This window comes from Primulina huaijiensis, chromosome 1, assembly GCF_012295235.1.
Source record: "Primulina huaijiensis isolate GDHJ02 chromosome 1, ASM1229523v2, whole genome shotgun sequence".
Lineage (NCBI taxonomy): Eukaryota > Viridiplantae > Streptophyta > Magnoliopsida > Lamiales > Gesneriaceae > Primulina > Primulina huaijiensis.
The window spans coordinates 3,895,197-3,913,154 of NC_133306.1; the positions used below are offsets into that span (position 1 = coordinate 3,895,197).

At 35.0% G+C, this 17,958-nt stretch overlaps 3 protein-coding genes and 1 long non-coding RNA gene across 8 annotated transcripts; 3 read left to right on the top strand and 1 right to left on the bottom strand.

The window, feature by feature from the left end:
* The first annotated feature begins 258 nt into the window (after window positions 1-258).
* LOC140978248 (protein STRUBBELIG-RECEPTOR FAMILY 3-like) lies at window positions 259-8,736 on the top strand. Of its 5 annotated transcripts, none has more exons than XM_073443144.1 (17): window positions 259-407; window positions 827-1,019; window positions 1,752-1,887; window positions 1,971-2,042; window positions 2,363-2,428; window positions 2,585-2,656; window positions 2,746-2,817; window positions 2,901-2,972; window positions 3,067-3,132; window positions 3,216-3,281; window positions 3,903-4,333; window positions 4,664-5,064; window positions 6,278-6,549; window positions 6,858-6,996; window positions 7,652-7,788; window positions 7,868-8,024; window positions 8,347-8,736. In XM_073443144.1, exons 2-17 carry the CDS (start codon window positions 911-913, stop codon window positions 8,443-8,445), a joined length of 2,367 nt encoding a protein of 788 aa, XP_073299245.1. In that variant the 5' UTR covers window positions 259-407; window positions 827-910; the 3' UTR covers window positions 8,446-8,736. The 5 variants fall into 5 exon arrangements, with proteins under 5 accessions (XP_073299245.1, XP_073299227.1, XP_073299236.1 ...); XM_073443126.1 differs by having other exon boundaries at window positions 260-407; window positions 4,652-5,064; XM_073443135.1 differs by lacking the exon at window positions 259-407 and adding an exon at window positions 463-601 and having other exon boundaries at window positions 4,652-5,064.
* Window positions 8,737-9,476: 740 nt separating this feature from the next.
* On the top strand, window positions 9,477-11,100 carry LOC140971145 (choline transporter protein 1-like; the record flags this gene model as incomplete). Its single annotated transcript, XM_073433285.1, has 3 exons — window positions 9,477-9,938; window positions 10,545-10,911; window positions 11,053-11,100. Coding segments are annotated over exons 1-3 (567 nt in total), but the record flags the coding sequence as incomplete, so codon positions are not given.
* A 26-nt stretch (window positions 11,101-11,126) lies between these two features.
* Window positions 11,127-14,130, top strand: LOC140978273 (choline transporter protein 1-like). Its single transcript, XM_073443175.1, has 5 exons — window positions 11,127-11,212; window positions 11,596-11,779; window positions 12,160-12,233; window positions 12,428-12,541; window positions 13,778-14,130. Exons 2-5 carry the CDS (start codon window positions 11,686-11,688, stop codon window positions 13,898-13,900), a joined length of 405 nt encoding a protein of 134 aa, XP_073299276.1. The 5' UTR covers window positions 11,127-11,212; window positions 11,596-11,685; the 3' UTR covers window positions 13,901-14,130.
* A 2,554-nt stretch (window positions 14,131-16,684) lies between these two features.
* LOC140983702 (uncharacterized) lies at window positions 16,685-17,466 on the bottom strand. The gene is made up of 2 exons (XR_012176497.1): window positions 17,235-17,466; window positions 16,685-17,070 (listed from the first exon to the last, which is right to left on the bottom strand). It is a non-coding gene; the product is annotated as an uncharacterized lncRNA (long non-coding RNA).
* Window positions 17,467-17,958: the final 492 nt, after the last annotated feature.

Here is a 17,958-nt window from a genome sequence, read left to right on the forward strand (position 1 = left end):
AATGAAATAAAAATAATTGATCTAAAAAACAAAATTATCAGTTAGTTTTAGTTTGAATAACTGAAAGCTAACAAAATTATAAGGTCAATTGATTAGGGAGGAGACCGTTTACTGACATGCAGCCTGCATCCCACGCGCCACTCGTGTCAACCGACCGTTGTCGGAAGAAACCGAACAAGTTTGTGGGCCGGGGACTGGGCCTCACGCGTTGGGAGTGGCGTGTGGTATCTGGAAATTTAACCGCTGTACAAAGCAGATAGGTGCGTCTGACTTTTCACTCACTTTCATCTCATTCATTCAGCATTTGCTTGCTTTTCAGGAGAGAGAAACTCCTCTGGAAGTGAAAGAGTTTCCAAATCTCTTCAACTTTATTGAAGCTTTTTGCCCGTTTCCAGCTAAATCTAAAGGTGCTGTTGCCTTTCCTCTTGTCCTTCTTTCTTTAGTTCAATCTTGTGTGTGTGTGTGTTTTTTTTGCTTAATTAATGCTATCTGAGGAGTTAGTTCAACCCTTTTTTGTGGGTAATAATTTGTTATAAATGTTTTTATTTTTGGTTTTTTTCTGGGAGTTGATGGATCATTAAGGCTAGGTTCCATCAATGAGGTGTCGTCATTTGGTGATGATATCCTTTAAATTTTGATTTCAAGGGTCAGTTCAGTTTTGCTCATTTATTGTAGTTCCACCTTTTTTTGTTTGGCGATGACTGGCGGTAATTGTAATAATTTTGTAAAGTGCAGTTTACTTGTTTTGCTCAAGAATGTGGGGAGTTGGAGAGATTCTTGCATCTGGATTTCTTTTTTGCTTTTCTTTACGGTGTACTTTTTGCAGATTGGATGGACGTGGTATGTATTGGCTTTGCGGAGTGCTTTTCCGGAAGGTAGATTGAAGATAACCGTGTCATAATTTGGATCAATGGGTGTGAACAAATCTGGTGTGAGTTGCCTCGGTTTGGAGATCTTGCTTGGGTTTACTTTGGTTTGCGCTATCCGAATGTGCTTTGGGTATACCAATCCTAATGATGGTGAGTCCAACTACAGCTAAGGAGATTTGTTGTATGCTGGTTTTTTCTTACTCGTGAAGCTCAAATGTTAGTTCTCAGCATGAACAACTTTGGTGAAGATTGATTTTGTAATTTATCTTGGATTGTTCGGATAATTCGATAACTAATAACCTAATTTATTAGCGTACTTTGGTGGTAAGCAAGAATTTATACCTATATTTTGAGCATAGAGATAAGGCTCTTTTTTTTTTTTTTTGAGTTTGGAGAAGGGTTTGTTATAATGGACTGTTCAACCCGAGCTTCGTCCCAAACATGAGACTTTTGTGCCAAATGGACTATAAGCCATTGGAGGATAATGTTGTTATGAGACTGCATTCATCACTGTTTTGGTGAAAGGTAGCGGTTTGTTCTTAGATGGAACATTGGATCTAAACTAGCCCAAGGTGGGCCAGAACCAGAAAATGAGATAGTGGGGGCAATTTAGGAATCAAAATATCAATTTTATCCTATATCCATATAGTCATCTTCATGCTGCATGCTATTGTTAGCATACATTAGAATGTTTAATTTCATTTTATGACTTTTTGGTTGAGCTTTTTATAGGATGAGAAATAGTCGAATGTTTGTTTCTTTATCTGTTCGATGCTTTCTATGTCGACATTCTTGTTTGAACATGCATGTTCTATTCTTAACCCAACCGATTATACTAATTACCGTAATTTTGCTTTTGGTTTTATGTTATTTTTGGATTAGTTGCTGCTATCAATAGCTTATATGTTTCATTGGGATCTCCCTCTGTTCCGGGGTGGGTTGCCACTGGTGGAGACCCATGTGCCCAACCTTGGCAAGGTGTTGGCTGTGATATTACTAACTCATTCATAATTTCAATGTAAGGATCTCTTCATTCTAACTCGCCTTTTATGGTAGTTAAGGAGAATTTAAGAGCTTATAGCATTGCATCTCATTTTGTAGAAAGCTTATTGGAGCGAATTTAGGTGGAGAGTTGGGTGACAATCTTGGAGCATTTTCTTCCATTCAAGATATGTGAGTGCCACTCTAACAATCACATTTGCATTTTTCTTCTGAAAGTAAATATGTGCAGGAATTGTTACTGTGTGGGGCAATATATTCTTGGTGCACTAGTAACCATTGGATTATGCTTCTTGATTTGATTCTATATGAATCATATCTTGGTCTCACTTGATCCCACAATGTCAGTCCCATCCTCCCTCAGTATTTTGCTTGGTGTTATAGGAAGAACCCCGTTTTGGTGTTATAGAAAGAACCCTGTTTTTATGTCTCGGTCAAATAATTTATGTTGTGTTGCCTATCTTGCTGTTAACAGCTTCTTGGTTTTATCGCAGAGAACTGAGCAACAACCTTATTGGGGGCAGCATTCCTAATAGTTTACCTGATACATTGGTAACCTTGTATGTTCTGGCACATTCTGGATAAAAGTGATAGTAAATTGAGGAAAAATGGAAGCAGAGTTCATATTCTACATTACCAATATTTTTGTGTGTTGCAAGTTATTTTATGTTCCTATCCAAACGAGAAATGTGATCAATTTTCTTTACGTTCGGCAGTTTTCTTTCAGATAACAAGCTGACTGGCAATATACCTAGTTCTGTATCGTCTTTGAGCAAACTATCAGCGATGTAAGTATTGATAACCACTAATTTGTGCATCGGTTAACTCTCAACTATTTTGCTGTCATCTTTCCTTCACAATTTATGGTTTCCTTCAGGTCTCTTAACAACAATGAATTAACTGGAGAAATTCCAGATGCTTTTGAAGGCCTGACACTGTTGGTTAATCTGTGCGTACCAAATACCGAAGCATGTATTATTGGGACAATGATGTTATGATGTATGTAATGGATCCCAAAATTTTCTTTCACAGAGATTTTTCGAGTAATAACTTGAGTGGGGAGTTGCCACCATCAATGGGAAATTTGTCAGCTCTTACTACCCTGTGAGTATATTGCCTTCTTCTGTCAAGTCATTATTTCTGTTTTTTTTTTTGGGGTGGGGGGGAATATAATGGCTATTAATTTCATAATTGGCAGTCATTTGCAGAATAATCAGCTTTCTGGAACTCTTGATGTCTTACAAGATCCTCCCCTTAGAGATTTGTATAACTCTTACCATGTAATATTCTGTCATCCTTAACGAATTCCGGTAACAAGCCCATTGAATGTCTCTTTCAATCTGACAGAGATATAAGGAATAATCTATTTTCTGGACCAATACCTGAAAAGGTGTCGAGCATTCCCAATTTTCGGTAGGTCTGAAATACTCAATTTTGTTTCAGCGCGTTTTTCTGACAAATTGATAGTGAAATTGATAGGATTCCCTTTTGTTGAATTTATGTCAGTCTTATGTGATATTTGTGCATCCTCGTATTCATTTATCTCGTCATGTGACAGAAAATGACAAGATTTCTTAATCCGTAAAAATTTTATCTGAGCACAGGACTGAAGTCTTACATCCAAATTTATATTTTAGCATTATGTAAAATCTTACTTGCAAATTGCATTTTTAATTTATTGCCTTCGCTTGTACAAGAAAAAGGTCTCCTATGATCCGTTCTCAAACAATGAAATGTTTTATATGAAATGAGTTGCAGAAGCACTTTCATTTGTTATACCTTTTGATATATCAGAAAACATAGATAATTTTGTCTTTGCCCCTCCCTCGTGGATAAGTATATTGTTGGAACCGGGAGTAACTATAGCTCGAATTCTGTAATTGCAGCAGCTTCCTTCTGCACAAAACTTGTTTGCTGCAATGCTAGTTTAAAATATAAAAAAAATCCACAATACCATCCTGTAGAAACTACCAGAAATATCTTAGTATTGGTGATTTTCTTATCTAATTCCAAATTTTCTTTTCTGAACTGCAGAAAAGATGGGAATCTGTTCAATATTAACATTGCACCACTATCCCCACCAATATCCTCAGGACCACCAGCGCCACCATTTTTTCCTGGACCAACTTCTGATAAAACACCACCAACGTCCAACAGATCGCCTCCAGCTTCCGGACAAAGACCTGGAAATCAGGCCGATGGGCCGTCTAATTCAAAGGAATCAAATTTTCAAAATTCAAAAAAATCTTTGGGCACAAAAAGAATTGTATGGATCTCCATTGCATCCGTGTTATCATTCATAATACTCCTACTAGCAGCCCTACTTTTTGTGCCAAGATGCCTTCGTGAAAGAAGAGAAACATATAGAACCCCAAAACAGCGCGAAGTAACTCCATATAATGGAGCTAGAGAAACTCCTCAAGGTGGTGGTTTAGTCATCCAACCAAGAAATGATGAAGAGAAGGGTAATGAAAAGTTCTTTTCGTATATTTGCATGTACTAAAACACACTTTTCCTGTTTTCCATGAGCTTGGGATTGAAGCTTCAGTTCCTAAATATATTTAAAGTAGTTCAATATTGAATTTTCCGGCACCTTTCAGAGTCATTTATAAATTTGTGAAGTTTGTAAAAATGGTTAGTTTTATGAGCAACTTTTTTTTAAGAAAATGCTCGTGTTAGTAATTTATATACATGAAAACAGAAGTGCTTTGGACTATTGAACGGAAACATATATTCCGTGCCAAGACCCCATTATAATGACACGTTTTTTATTTTGTGAACAGCTTCCCCTGTAGTTCTTGTGAGGCCAAAGGAAGAGAATCAACCTAGAGCATTTGGTTCAATTCCCAAACCACGTAGTGATGAAGAGGAGGTGAATAAGAAACAGATGGGTGGAGTACCTAGGAAGAATTATCATGAGATAGACTTGAGTGGCTTTGACTTGGATGTAATGCCACCACCACCTCCGCCTCCACCTCCACCCCCACCCCCACCTTTCCCCCCACAGAAGGTTATTGTAAACCCTATTGCAGCAGTTGAAGCCTTGGCAGAAAAGCCTTTGCGTCTTCCTGCCACTTCTGTGAAAGCTTACACAATAGCATCTCTTCAGCAGTATACTAATAGCTTTTCACAAGAACATCTTATTGGGAGTGGAATGCTAGGAAATGTTTACAGAGCAGATCTACCTGATGGAAAGGTAATACTTTCAACCATTTATACAGGCTAAATCGTTTATAACTATTTTTTCTTTCCGGGTGTCAGATTTAGTTTTCCTGTAGTTTTCATATATATTTAGGCATCTAGATCTCATAGTGACTAGGTGATATGTATTTAATTACTTATTACTCCCGAGACTGTGGATTTATAAGGCTGGTGCATCCTGATGCCTTCCACCTCAACTAATGTAGCCCAATGTTTGCTAATCTCCTTTATGGGTTTTTTTTTAAATAGTATATATCCTTAACTTGGGTGAATTTCTAAGAGCGAAAACATGATGTCATCAGATATTCATATTCACCTCAAATATGTACATGATATCGCATAAAATACAGAATCTTTATATCTTGGAGACAATCCCTCTATTATGCACACAATGTATCAAAGTACTATTGAACTCGACCAGTTTCACTATTTCCACCATTCACATCACATTTACTCCTCAAATGGTAAATCGTAGTAATCACCTAAAAAATGGTCTTGCACTGGCTGAGCTATACCTGGTGTAACACCAATAATTGTGCACATTACAACTTCCATTTCGTGTGCTAGGAGCTCACTATCTTACACCTTCCTTCATGAGGTATCTCCCTTCACAGTGTATTCGTGTCAAATGATATACCAACCAACCGGTAAGACTAGAGCATGTTATCTCATCTCACGAGGAAGGCACTCCTCGTTATGCCCTTCAATTGTTCCCTAACATCAAGCATCGAGGTTGGAAGATAGAAGAAAGATGAGACACGGAAAGAAAATGGAAATGGAAAATTATTAATGATATGAAGCAGTCAAGAAAGCATGAGCCTGTTAACAGATGGAAATATGCTGTAAACATCAGGCAGCATAGGACTTCACCTCTTAGTTTGTGTGCTCCCAATTGAAGAATGATGTTCAAATAATCATACTTTCGAACTGAGAATAATTTTGCTAAAAGGGATTTGATGGGACCATCCGCCCAAAACACTCTCTCTCTCTCTCTCTCTCTCTCTCTCTCTCTCTCTCTCTCTCTCTCTCTCTCTCTCTCTCAGATTGTTTCTTTTCCTGATGGAATCAATGATTTATGAATGGTGACAACAGTTGTTTTTGTTCCTGCAAATTTTTATGTTCATATCTCTATCGTTTGGAAGAAACTTTAGCTCTTACTACTTGAAAAGATATTATTTGAAATTTAGTTCTCTCCTATTTTTCTTTAGTTGCTTGCAATCAAGAAATTGGACAAAAGAGTTATCAACCAACAGAAGGATGATCAATTCATTGAGTTGGTTAATAATCTCGATAAAATTCGACATGCTAATGTTGTTGAGTTCATGGGTTATTGCGCTGAGCACGGACAGAGACTGCTCATCTATGAATATTGTACCTTTGGAACACTTCAGGATGCTCTGCACTCTGACGATGAATTTAAGAAAAAACTTTCATGGAACACCCGTATCAGGATGGCACTTGGAACTGCAAGAGCATTAGAGTAAGTGATATTAATTCAATACACATGATTACCATTTTTTGTTTTCTTCTTAAAATTTGAAATATGAAATTTAATATAATCAATTTGTGTCTGATTGATTGAAGATTTGTTTCTTTCCATTGACCATAGTCTACAATATCTATCTGATGGTTTCTTTCTTTCCTTCGGCAGAATTCTTTTAGTTTTTTAATTTCCTCACATGTTTTTCTAGATTTTGAAGTTTACGTTCCGGAGGATATATAGCATTTATGTGCTCTGCTGTTAAATAATTATTAAGTTTCTAATTCTGCCTGAACTGTTTCATGAAGGTATCTTCATGAGGTCTGTGAACCGCCTGTAATTCACAGGAATTTCAAGTCTGCTAATGTTCTACTGGATGATGAACTCTCCGTCCATGTCTCTGATTGTGGTTTGGCTTCATTGATATCCTCTGGAGTTGTAAGTCAGGTAACTTTAATATCAATTCGGTATCCCAACCAAACATGTATATTCAATTCCTTGATGCTGATAATTTAGTAGAAACAATATGACAATGGAAAAAACTTGAACTGTTTAGCTAGGGACTCCAGTGAATTGTTAAACACCAATTGTTTCATCATGTTCAATCCTGTGCGGAACAGTACTTTTTTGAAATTTTGACTTGGTCCTAGTAAAATGAACCCCACTAGATGCATCCTACTGTGCGTAATCCATTAAAACAGTTTGATGCAGTGCAGAAATCTTTGCGCTGCCTGTATTTGAAAGGTGGAATAACATTTCAACCAAACAGGTAAAGACCTGCCCAAGGGCCAGATGCTGTGAACAATTGTACTGAGAATTTCAAGTTGAAGAAAATGAAATTTAATTTATCTGTAAAATTTAAAAGCCAACACATGAACCTCTGTATATGTAATACTTCATTTCAGGTACTTTTCAAGATCGTTATTAACTTCGGAAATCATGCTTGGTGTATTTCACGAAACAGTTAAAATTGACCGAACAGCCATCCTTGACAAATCTTAAACAATGTGTGAAAGCATTAAACTTCGTTTTTCTGCTAATAATATTCACGTGATTTGCCACCGAAAAAGTATGCTAATGACTATTCCACTTTATATGTCAGTTGTCAGGCCAGCTTCTCACAACCTATGGATATGGTGCCCCCGAGTTTGAGTCTGGAATATACACTTCAAAGAGCGATGTTTACAGTTTTGGAGTCGTCATGTTGGAACTGTTAACGGGTAGAATGTCTTACGATCGGTAATACTTCATTCCATAAAGTTGCTTAGTTTTTGGTTTGTCTTTGTATACTACCTTATTTTCTATAAATCTTGACTAGGACACGGACTCGAGGTGAGCAATTTTTGGTAAGATGGGCAATTCCTCAGCTTCATGACATTGACGCCTTGTCCCGGATGGTTGATCCTGCTCTGAGTGGAAATTATCCAGTGAAATCTTTATCACACTTTGCCGACATTATCTCCCGCTGTGTCCAGGTGACAAATTTGATGTTCCTTTTCACCAGGTTTTATAGCTTCTCACGAATGCTCACGATCATACCATGTTTCTAATTCTGCTTCACTGAAGTTTTGATTGTAAAAAGTTCAGTAGTGTGATATTCCAGATGTATTGATTATGTCTAGATTATGGCACATGATCCATTTTAAATAAATTCTCTTTGTAGCAAAAAAGTTGTAAAAGACAGCGACCCAAATCTTTTTTTATTTTTCTCTTTTAGCTATTCATGCTTTTTCCCAATTAGCATCTGACCAGGTTTCCCCTGATTACTTTCTTATACAACTGAGATTGCATGTGCAGACGGAACCTGAATACAGGCCACCAATGTCTGAAGTGGTGCATGACCTTATACAAATGATAAGGAAGGAATCTCCTAGTAGTTCGTCAGTCGGAGATTAACTTGGATTACATGACACTACGTGGTGAAAATTGGTTACACCTGACATGAACCAGCGGTCATCAATCAACGCATAGAACGTGAGGGGAAAAACAAGCTGTGCGATTATTTTGCCTTAATATACTGGAAGTGTTCTCGTGGCGCTGCCAGGCTTTCCTGAGAAGATATTTGTGCAAACGATCCATGAATGGCTTTCCATGATGGTTGGCCGTTATTTAATATGGGATAAAAACAAGTATTTATCATTCTTAATCGTGCAATTTTCCGAAGGTGTATATTTTCCATTCATTCGACGACTTTGTCGTGCCCTGAGGCTAACTGTGTTTTTGGTAGACCTAAATGTCAGGGACACATTAGTATGTTAGGGACACATTCGTGTTTCTTTTATGTGCTAATAAAATCATAAGTTAAAAGAACATATTCGGCAAAAACTGTGATAAGTTATTTTTTTAGGAAAATTTGTAATTTTAGTCTCGTGAGTTGATATGTTTTGAATTTTAGTTCTTTAACTTGTCGAAGTTTAGTTTTCATATAATAATTTGATTTTTTTTGTTTTGTTTTGGTCTAAAATCATTAAATCCATCGAATATGAATTATTTGGCACTGATTTTCTCTTATGTGACGCATGTTGTGAGAATTAATTTTATATGACTTAAATTAAAATTAACCTGCTAAAAATTGAAAAAAAAATAAATTTAATGTGTAATATAAGTTTAATTTTTGTAACATGAGTCAAGGTTTTAGAATAACAAGGTTAAGGGTGGTGTGGGTTTTTGATTGATAGTTTTTTCAATCTCTATCATAAGTTTGATAGATCTGAATTTTGTGTTTCAGAATAAAAAAAAAGATTAAAATATAAAAAATTCAGTTATTGAACGAAAATCAAATTTAATAATTTAAATGATTAAAATCTAAAATATGTTGAGGGTTATTTTCTCTTTTTTTCGAAAATAGTGAAGTGAACAGCTTTTGGGCAATTCTTTCCACGTATTTGATGATTCTTATGACTTGCTCAACGATGGGTTATCTTAAGTGCTTGGTGGCAATCCTTTCCCGCTGCGTTGATGGTTCGACGCCATGCCCGCCTTCCACAATCACCCGCAACGACGTTACTGTGCCCAACCCCAACTACTCGTTTGGATCCGTCAGGACCAACTCTTGCTCAGTGCTCTCATTGGTGCACTCTCTCCTACTCTCATCCCATTTATTGACACATCCTATGAGGCATGGACCACACTTGTCAAGACTTATGCTGAGTGCCCCCAGCCCAGGTCGCGTTATGCAACTCAAGGCACAACTCTCTCAACTGGTGAAAGGTACAATATCCATCACTGAGTTTCTCCATGGGCCATGGCATCAAAGCCAATGTTGATGCCCTGGCTCTCATGAATGTCCCGGTTGATGCCGAAGATCTCACACTCAAAATTCTCAATGGTCTCGATGAGAACTACAAAGAACTTTCTCATGCCATTCAAGCACGTGACCAATCTATCAGGTTTGATGAACTTCATGAAAGCTGCTTAACTTTGAAGCACAACTGCTAGTTGGCCAACCCGCTCCCCTGGCCCAGCTACGACCTTTCCTGTGCCTCTCGCATGAAACACATCGCTCTGGATTATCATTTTTGGTGCAACAATCCAAACTCTGGGTCTCAGATGTCTCCTATGTCGATCAACTAGCTGATGCACTCACCAAACCATTATCTGGTCCCGTCATCGACATATCATTTGCAAGATTGGTGTTTCCTTGGAACCTCCATCTTGAGGGGGCATGTTAGCATATCTAGGAATACAAATAATCGATTCTCAATTATTTGTTTGCCTTGTATATACTTGTATCTATTAAGCAATTATTCTTGTGTATCTTGAGATTATTTAGGAGCTAAACTCTTGAACATGTTGCTAAATTAATCCATTCATTCTCAATCATATATAAGCTTTTCACATTCTGTTGTACTTTTTCTGATTAAATGGTGAGGCTGCAAAATCTATTTGCGGACCAGAGAAGCAAAAAATTAAAGTTCTTGTTGGAATATTTTTACATGAATGTGAGTTCACTTATCCATTATGAGTTCCAGCTTTTACCTTTTTTTGTTTGCCAGGCTAAACTATGGATTGGATTGTAATGGGAACTTGTGTGGTGACAAACATGCTGAACAAGATCTCCGTGAACTGGGACTCAGATACTGGTTAAATCCTAGCCAGGTCTACCAAACCAGTTTGAAGGATAGCAAATTTGAACTATCCAATGCCCGGAGTATTTCCTTATTGGATTGTCCAGTCCCTCCTGTCCCATCTGAAGACTCACTAAATTGGGTCTGCGACTATCCGGTGGGGGATGTCAGTCTATCACTCGACGACTGGATCGACAGAACCTATGATTATTTCGCTGACCTTACTCCTCAACTCAGGAACACATCTCTTCAGCTTCAGGGTCCTTGCTATCCAGTTATATTTCCGAGTGTCAATGTTAATTAGAGTATTACAAGATTCGACCTATTGATTTGATTGATGATCCCGGAACCAAAGAAAAACTCATGGCATATAACGGAGCTGTGAACTGCTGGATTTGAAATGTACTTTGTTTTCTTTTTTATTTTCCCTTGTCAGTATACTGGAGTTGTCAGTTCATTGCCCGTGCATCGAATGTTTNGGGGGGGGGGGGGGGGGGGGGGGGGGGGGGGGGGGGGGGGGTGAGAAAGTCATAGACGACATTGCAATCGATAAATCCATCCACAAATCTATTAACTCTCAGTTATCAGTGTTAAAGGTTAGATTGGCTACTTTGTTTTTGTTTTGTATTTTTTACTGTTCTTCTACAAGAATGTAGCAGGAAATGGAGCTTTGGAGGCCAGTTCATCTCAGTTTTTTAGCTAACTTGAGAAGAAAATATTAAACTATTCTATAAATATTATTCTTGTCTTGTTCGATGAAAAATTGTGAGTGATTCAAAGTAGAATGTCCTGTTTTCATATATGTTAGAAAAGTTCATGGGATCGAGGATCGATGGAGGGGTTCAGGATAAAAAATACTCTCAAAATTAATTTTCTGACTTGTAAAGATTTCAATCTCGTGGAATTAATGGTTTATGTTCAGTCCATCACATTGATGTTTAAAACTGAAAATGGTTTCTTTCTGTGAAAATATTTGCAGAGATATGTGGCAGATGTTGGAAAAGGATGGCCTGTGTTACTTCTTTGTGGAGGATTTCTGCCATTGTTCCCATCAATTTTATGGCTTCTGATGATCCGATGCTTTGTTTCTGGAATGCCGTGGATTACAGTCACTCTTTTCAGCATTCTCATTGTATCTGTGACCATGTTTTACTATTTGAAAGGTTAGCAACTTGCCTTGACATATCTTTTGGACCTTGATCTAATTTTTTTTTTTTTTGCTTTTTCTGTGTGTTGGCTAATTTTAACTGTAAGAAATGGTGGTTATTCGAGAATTAGTTTAATTCTTGAGGCTACAACTGACTCGAATATTAAGACAGTGGGTTCCATAGTAGAACAACTATGTTGGATAGTGGATACACCATTGTCTTGTTTATCAATGGATCCTTGGTTGTTCAATAAATATCTATAGTTATCGTGAAACTAGTTGTAGCATCTGCAAATATGATATTGGTTTTCCCCGGCCAACTGCAGTTTTATAAAATAATGTTGATAGATACTTACAAAACAAAGTGATTGAAATATTTTTCTCCTTGCTCTTTAGCTGGATGGCTAGGAAATGATGCCATCTCCCCTATCATTGGTGAGCATGACCCGTATTATCATGTATCCTCAAGAGTAAGAATTTGAATTCTGAATATTGTAACCCGATTAAGTTATCTTTGGATGTTGGAAGTTGAGGGCAAAAGAATCGGAATTCGAAGATCCATTCGAATTTTCGAAGGAAGAATTCCAGCCTTCAATTTCCTTCTTCCAAAAGATTCTTGTTATTGTAGGCATTATGTATCTTGATGTGGATTATGCCTTTTCAGGGTGTAAATCATCTTCATGCGGTTGCTGTCCTCATGACCGTTGTGATGATTATTTCTCTTCTATCTTCGATCGCTATAGACCGTCGTGTATTTATGGCAACCTCTGTCCTCAAGGTAAGTAGTTCTATATTTACAATGGTTTGAAAGATAGCCTAATCGTCCGTTTAATTTGATCTGGAAGTTAGTGTGTTTTGTTTGTATTCTGCATCCATCGCTAAAGCTTATCAGTGCATCTCTATTAATCATCAAATCCAGAATACCAGAATCCAGGGTAAACTCTTACAACTTCATATTCTAATCTATGTAGAAACTTTCTCCAAAAAAAAATTATGAAGCAATTGAAACACTAATGCTGTTGGAAAATGGAGATCCAAAAATGGATTTGAGTTGACGAATGCATAAAAAACTGTTTAACATGTAATGTTTTTCGGTAATCATAGTTCATTCAAGAGTGAATATTTGTTCTCTTTTTTTATATAACTTTTGGAATGTCTGAAAAACTCCAGTTCATCAGCAGCACTGTTCCAACTACTCAGGCCACAGATATTGTTCAACTCTTTTTTGCATTAACATTTTCAACGATTGTGACCGAGAGATCTTTCCTATCCTACCCTCAAGGATGAATTGGAGAAATCAGCACATGACATCTTCTAATTGTCTCAGTGATAGTAAATTTTCTAATTTGATGGTACCATGCCTCTTTGTTGTGTTTTTTGAATCAACTCGATTCATACTTGAAGCACTTCGTCAAAGGCTTAAACGTATCAAATCTATGCCTCAAAGCCGGTTTGAAAAGATGGTACATCACACTTCATCATGTTGTCTGAGGTGTATAGGATGGGTTATTAAGTATGTGAACCGTCATGCTTCTTGGATCTTCTGGACAGCTTCAAATTAACTGGATCGCGATATTACTATAGAAATGCTTTTCACTTTTCTACTTGATACCTTAAGATATCCATCCTTCCATATTGCAATAACGTGAAAAAGTTTATTTAAAGCTTCTGAGATCGCAACGGAATTGATTATGAGCAACATACTTCGGATCGGAAAGGAGAACATGTTGGGAGACGTGATTCTCTTTCTTGGGAAGCTTTGTGTTGCCCTCACTAGTGCACTTTTCGCTTTTCTGATTCTAGACTCTCATAGATACAAGTCTGCACACAACAAGATCTCCTCCCCACTGTTCCTGTGCTGGTATGCCCTGCCATGAATATTTATGCACCACTATAGTATTGTTAGATTATGCGAATTTCATTTATGTGTGACGTGATTCATTGGTAACAATAGAGTGGTGTATTCTTAAGTGTCATGAGAAACAGGCTGATGAGGTGGTTATGGTGGGTTCAGGTTTGTTCCAGTTTTGCGTTTATTGTCGCCAACCTCTTTTTCGGAGTGGTGGAGATGTCTATCAATACTATCATACTCTCGTTCTGTCAAGACTCTGATGAACACCAGGGAACGGCTCAATAAGCTCTTCTCTGCTCATCCAGACTTTCAAAGACGACAAAAATAAGATGTAGAGCCTGACCCGATGATCATTTTGAACTGAGCCTTTAATGACTTCCTTTTTTTGTTGTGCACTAGTTAATGAAACATACTCGAAAATATTGTTTTATGTATCTTATGTTGTGATATCTTTGTCCCAAATTGATAGAAAATGAAAGTTTAAAACGTTTTATAAGAGATTATAATAAACTCTGATAGCAACATGAGTTATATTCTTCAAATAATTACACACATATGTTATTATGTTATCTATATATATCGATTTTTTCATCGTTATATTAATTGTCTCATCACACGAATCATCAATACAGAGCCACATTTTAAAATAAATTACTCCCACTTCTATATATTATTTTGTACATTCGTAGGAAAATATTAATCATTTTATTATTTTGTACATTCGAAGGAAAATATTAATCATTTTAACACTTTTATTTTCTTTAGAACTTAAAATTTTATTCTTTTAATCTTAAATTTATGATAAATCTATTCTTTTATTTATTGTTTGACTTATAATAATTAAAATTATAATAAGAATTAAAATATTTTTGTACGCTTAATTTGAGGAATCAAAAGAACTGCTAAAAATTATCGAAATGATCTTATTAGAAGAAAAAAAATGAAAAAGTAGTAGTAGAAAGTGGAATGATAAATGGGAATAGCACAAACAAAGAATGGGAATATCCAAGAAAAAGGATCCAAAGATGCTTTATATACTTTGATTTATGGTTGAATATGCTTTGAACCTTTTTAAAAAAGATTGCAATTTGCAAAATAATGCTTTGCGTACGCTATCTTTTGGACAACACATATGATGGAACAAGTGCTTTTGGCTTACTAATCAACTTAATTTACTCTTACTTTCTGTTTTTTTAAAAAGCAAGATTATGTTAAAAATGGATGTCCTCATATATTTAAATGCACCATATCCATGTCAATTGTCATTTACACAAAGGTTGTTTTTTATTAAATACTTTAGTAGCATTTTGAAAAAATAAAAATAAAATTGGCTTCGCTTGATAAATATTTTATAATACGGAGTCACGACACTGCGTACAACATAAGAAATTTGAGTTCTACAATCATCATTAATTATAAATTCTAAAGAAACACTATACATACACTCTCACAATTAGTATCAGAGTTAAATTCAAGAGTTTGATCGTTATAATTAGTAAATTGATGCAACTGTTGTGCTAATTGAGTAATTGAAATGTAAAGTTTGAGCTATGTACATTTTGAGAAAATTTAAATTTTATATTGTTTAAGTTAGCTAATTAAATATCACAAGTAGTCAAAATCTTACTACTTCAAGAAACATAAGATTAAATTAACTGAGTCAATAATTTAAACTGCAAATGATCGATTTCAAGCCCGCCACATTCAATCTAGGTATGCTTGATTGTCAGTTTCTTACTAATTCGATGTCAAACCTATCGTCTAATGATGAATTTATAGGAGAGTACAACCTATAAAAAAACAAGTCTAATTATAGGAGAACGTCTCAAATAAAACCAGACAAATTAGTCTGAATCTGTGTTCCTTTGTCCCATAAAGTAATGACTATTTCCAAATAAGAGTATGTTATATCTTATTCACATATAAATATTAAAATGTCTTCATCTTAAATATGGTTGCCTATTGAAATGATGAATGACCCATACCAGAGGGTACAATTCGACGTATGTAACATGTGTTGTTTGGCATAAAGCAATCACACATAAGCCTGGTCCCTATTTGGAAAGGATTTGAATTGATTTAAGATTAAATCCCGACATCAAATATAAGTTAACTTTCAGTCCCCATGATTCGAGCCAGGTTTCAAAATTTAAGGAATCAAATCTATCAATAGATATTTAACTCTTGCTGCAGTTTTCGAACCCAAATTCAAAAATATGATCGATTTGTTCTTTTTTAGAGATGATTGTGATCTCAATTTATGGTAGAGCCACTCCAGTATCGATTCCTCCGTAAAAATATAACGAAGACGAAACTGAGATAACTTTATGATGTATTTAAATCGATAGATTTTAAATATATTTTTGTAAGTTAGAGAAATAATTCAATAAATTTCAAATTTACCTCTTGCAAATATATAATATTTCATGTTATTTATGATGAATTTCAAATTAATCCGATAATAGAGACATTTGAAATTTATTCTACTTTGTATAATTAATATGAACATAAATAAAATATGAATTTAAGATTTCTATCTATTATTTAATATTAACATTAAAATTATAATCAAAATTTATAGATTTCAAATCTATCTTCCTAAATACAATTTAACTAAAATTATGCTTGGATATGAGGATTTGATTTTGAACCAAAGATTTGATTTGGAGAAAGATTTAAAAAATAAATTTCAAACTTATCATAACTAATATTGGGTTGATTTCATCCTACATGTAGGAGCACTACCCCATGATAGAATCAAGAACCTAAATTTAACCACACATGCATGAAGTCCACTAATTATTTTAAAATCACATATGTGTGTGAATTTTGTTCATTCAAATCATGTGGACATCGAAGCTGCACTAATATTGCATCTACATCGAGGTAAATTGCAATATAACCAACATAAATGCATCCAAATAATAAAATAAATAAAAAAAATTCATGGACTTCAATTCATAATCTTAAATATTTTCAGCCAAGCACCACCTTAAACAAAAAAATTTGAATATTAATTGTCAAAGTTTGACGATATATTTTTCGGGAAAAGACAAGGAAAAAAATATGATCCACTAAAAATTTCATAATATTTTTCGATAAAATAAAATTCGTCACAATCTGTTTCCATCAATGATGCCGGTAGTAATATTAAATATATATTTTTCACTAACTTTTGTCAAATATTTTTTTAAAAAAAATAATCTTCAAATGTATTTAAAAACATGAAACACATTTGAAGATAATTATTTTTAAAAAATAAAATTTGACAAAAATTATTTCTCTCAATATCCCTTAAAAAAAACACACACACACAGTCGGATCATATCATCTTATCTATGAGCAGTTATCAGAGTCTCTATGAATCTCAACCCATCAAACCTGGGCGCAAATTTATCCGAAGAAGAGACGCCCTGCGTTGCTGAATTCTCGTTATTTTTCCTTTGGAAACAATCCTGTAAATTTAAAAGGCATTAATTAGTCAAATAAAACAACACAAATTAAATAAGATCTAAACAATCCATAAAGGAATAAACATCACTACACTTCCAAAAAAAAATATATGTTGATAATTTCCGCAAAAACACAAAAGAAAAATTATGGAAAATATTAAAGTAACCTCATGAGGGAAGTGAATTTTGGAGGAGGAGGAAGAAGTGGTGGAGATGGCAGTTGCGGAAGCAGCAGCGACAGAAGCTGCGAATATACCTGATTTCTTCATGAATTTGTTTATTTGGCTTTGTGAATCTGATGAATATAAAAAAAATTGAAGAAATAAATAAGAAAAACTTGTTGGTTTGAGTGAAAGAAATTAATGGGGGCAGAAGAGAGGTTGGGGAAGAAGACTGAACAATTAAATAGGAATGAGGAAGTTTTGGGTCAAATTCCTCAAATATATACGCGGCAATCGTTTTGGTCTTTTTTTCCCTCTCACCAGATTTGTCGAATAAGATTACTCTCTCACCTCTCGCCCCCAATCTTCTCTAAACTTCTATACTATCTATATTATATATTATTACATAAGAGACTTTTAAAATAATTAATTTTTTTTGTGTCATGTTCTGTTTTATTAATTATATATATTAATAAAATGTTAAAAAAATTAATGCAAGTCATATGTAATTTAACGGATAAAACCTTTATTTCTTAGCTATGAGGTTGTAAGTTCAATTCTTATTTGAGTTTTTTATTCTTTTTTTTATTATTTTTTAGTTCATATATCAAAATTACAGTGTAGCTATTCAGTATTTTTTATAATTATATTTTGATTCTCATTTAAATATAAACCAAATAAATTATAAAAAAATATGATACGAGCACATTAAAGTTGACAAGATTTCTTA

Coding starts and splice junctions, on each gene's coding strand:
- LOC140978248 (XM_073443126.1), top strand. CDS start 911: ATGGGTGTGAACAAATCTGGTGTGAGTTGCCTCGGTTTGGAGATCTTG. Junction 2,818..2,900: donor CTGACACTGTTGGTTAATCT/GTGCGTACCAAA, acceptor TTTCTTTCACAG/AGATTTTTCGAGTAATAACT. Junction 3,133..3,215: donor GATCCTCCCCTTAGAGATTT/GTATAACTCTTA, acceptor TCAATCTGACAG/AGATATAAGGAATAATCTAT.
- LOC140978273 (XM_073443175.1), top strand. CDS start 11,686: ATGATCCGATGCTTTGTTTCTGGAATGCCGTGGATTACAGTCACTCTT. Junction 11,780..12,159: donor CATGTTTTACTATTTGAAAG/GTTAGCAACTTG, acceptor CTTGCTCTTTAG/CTGGATGGCTAGGAAATGAT. Junction 12,542..13,777: donor TGGCAACCTCTGTCCTCAAG/GTAAGTAGTTCT, acceptor TGGTGGGTTCAG/GTTTGTTCCAGTTTTGCGTT.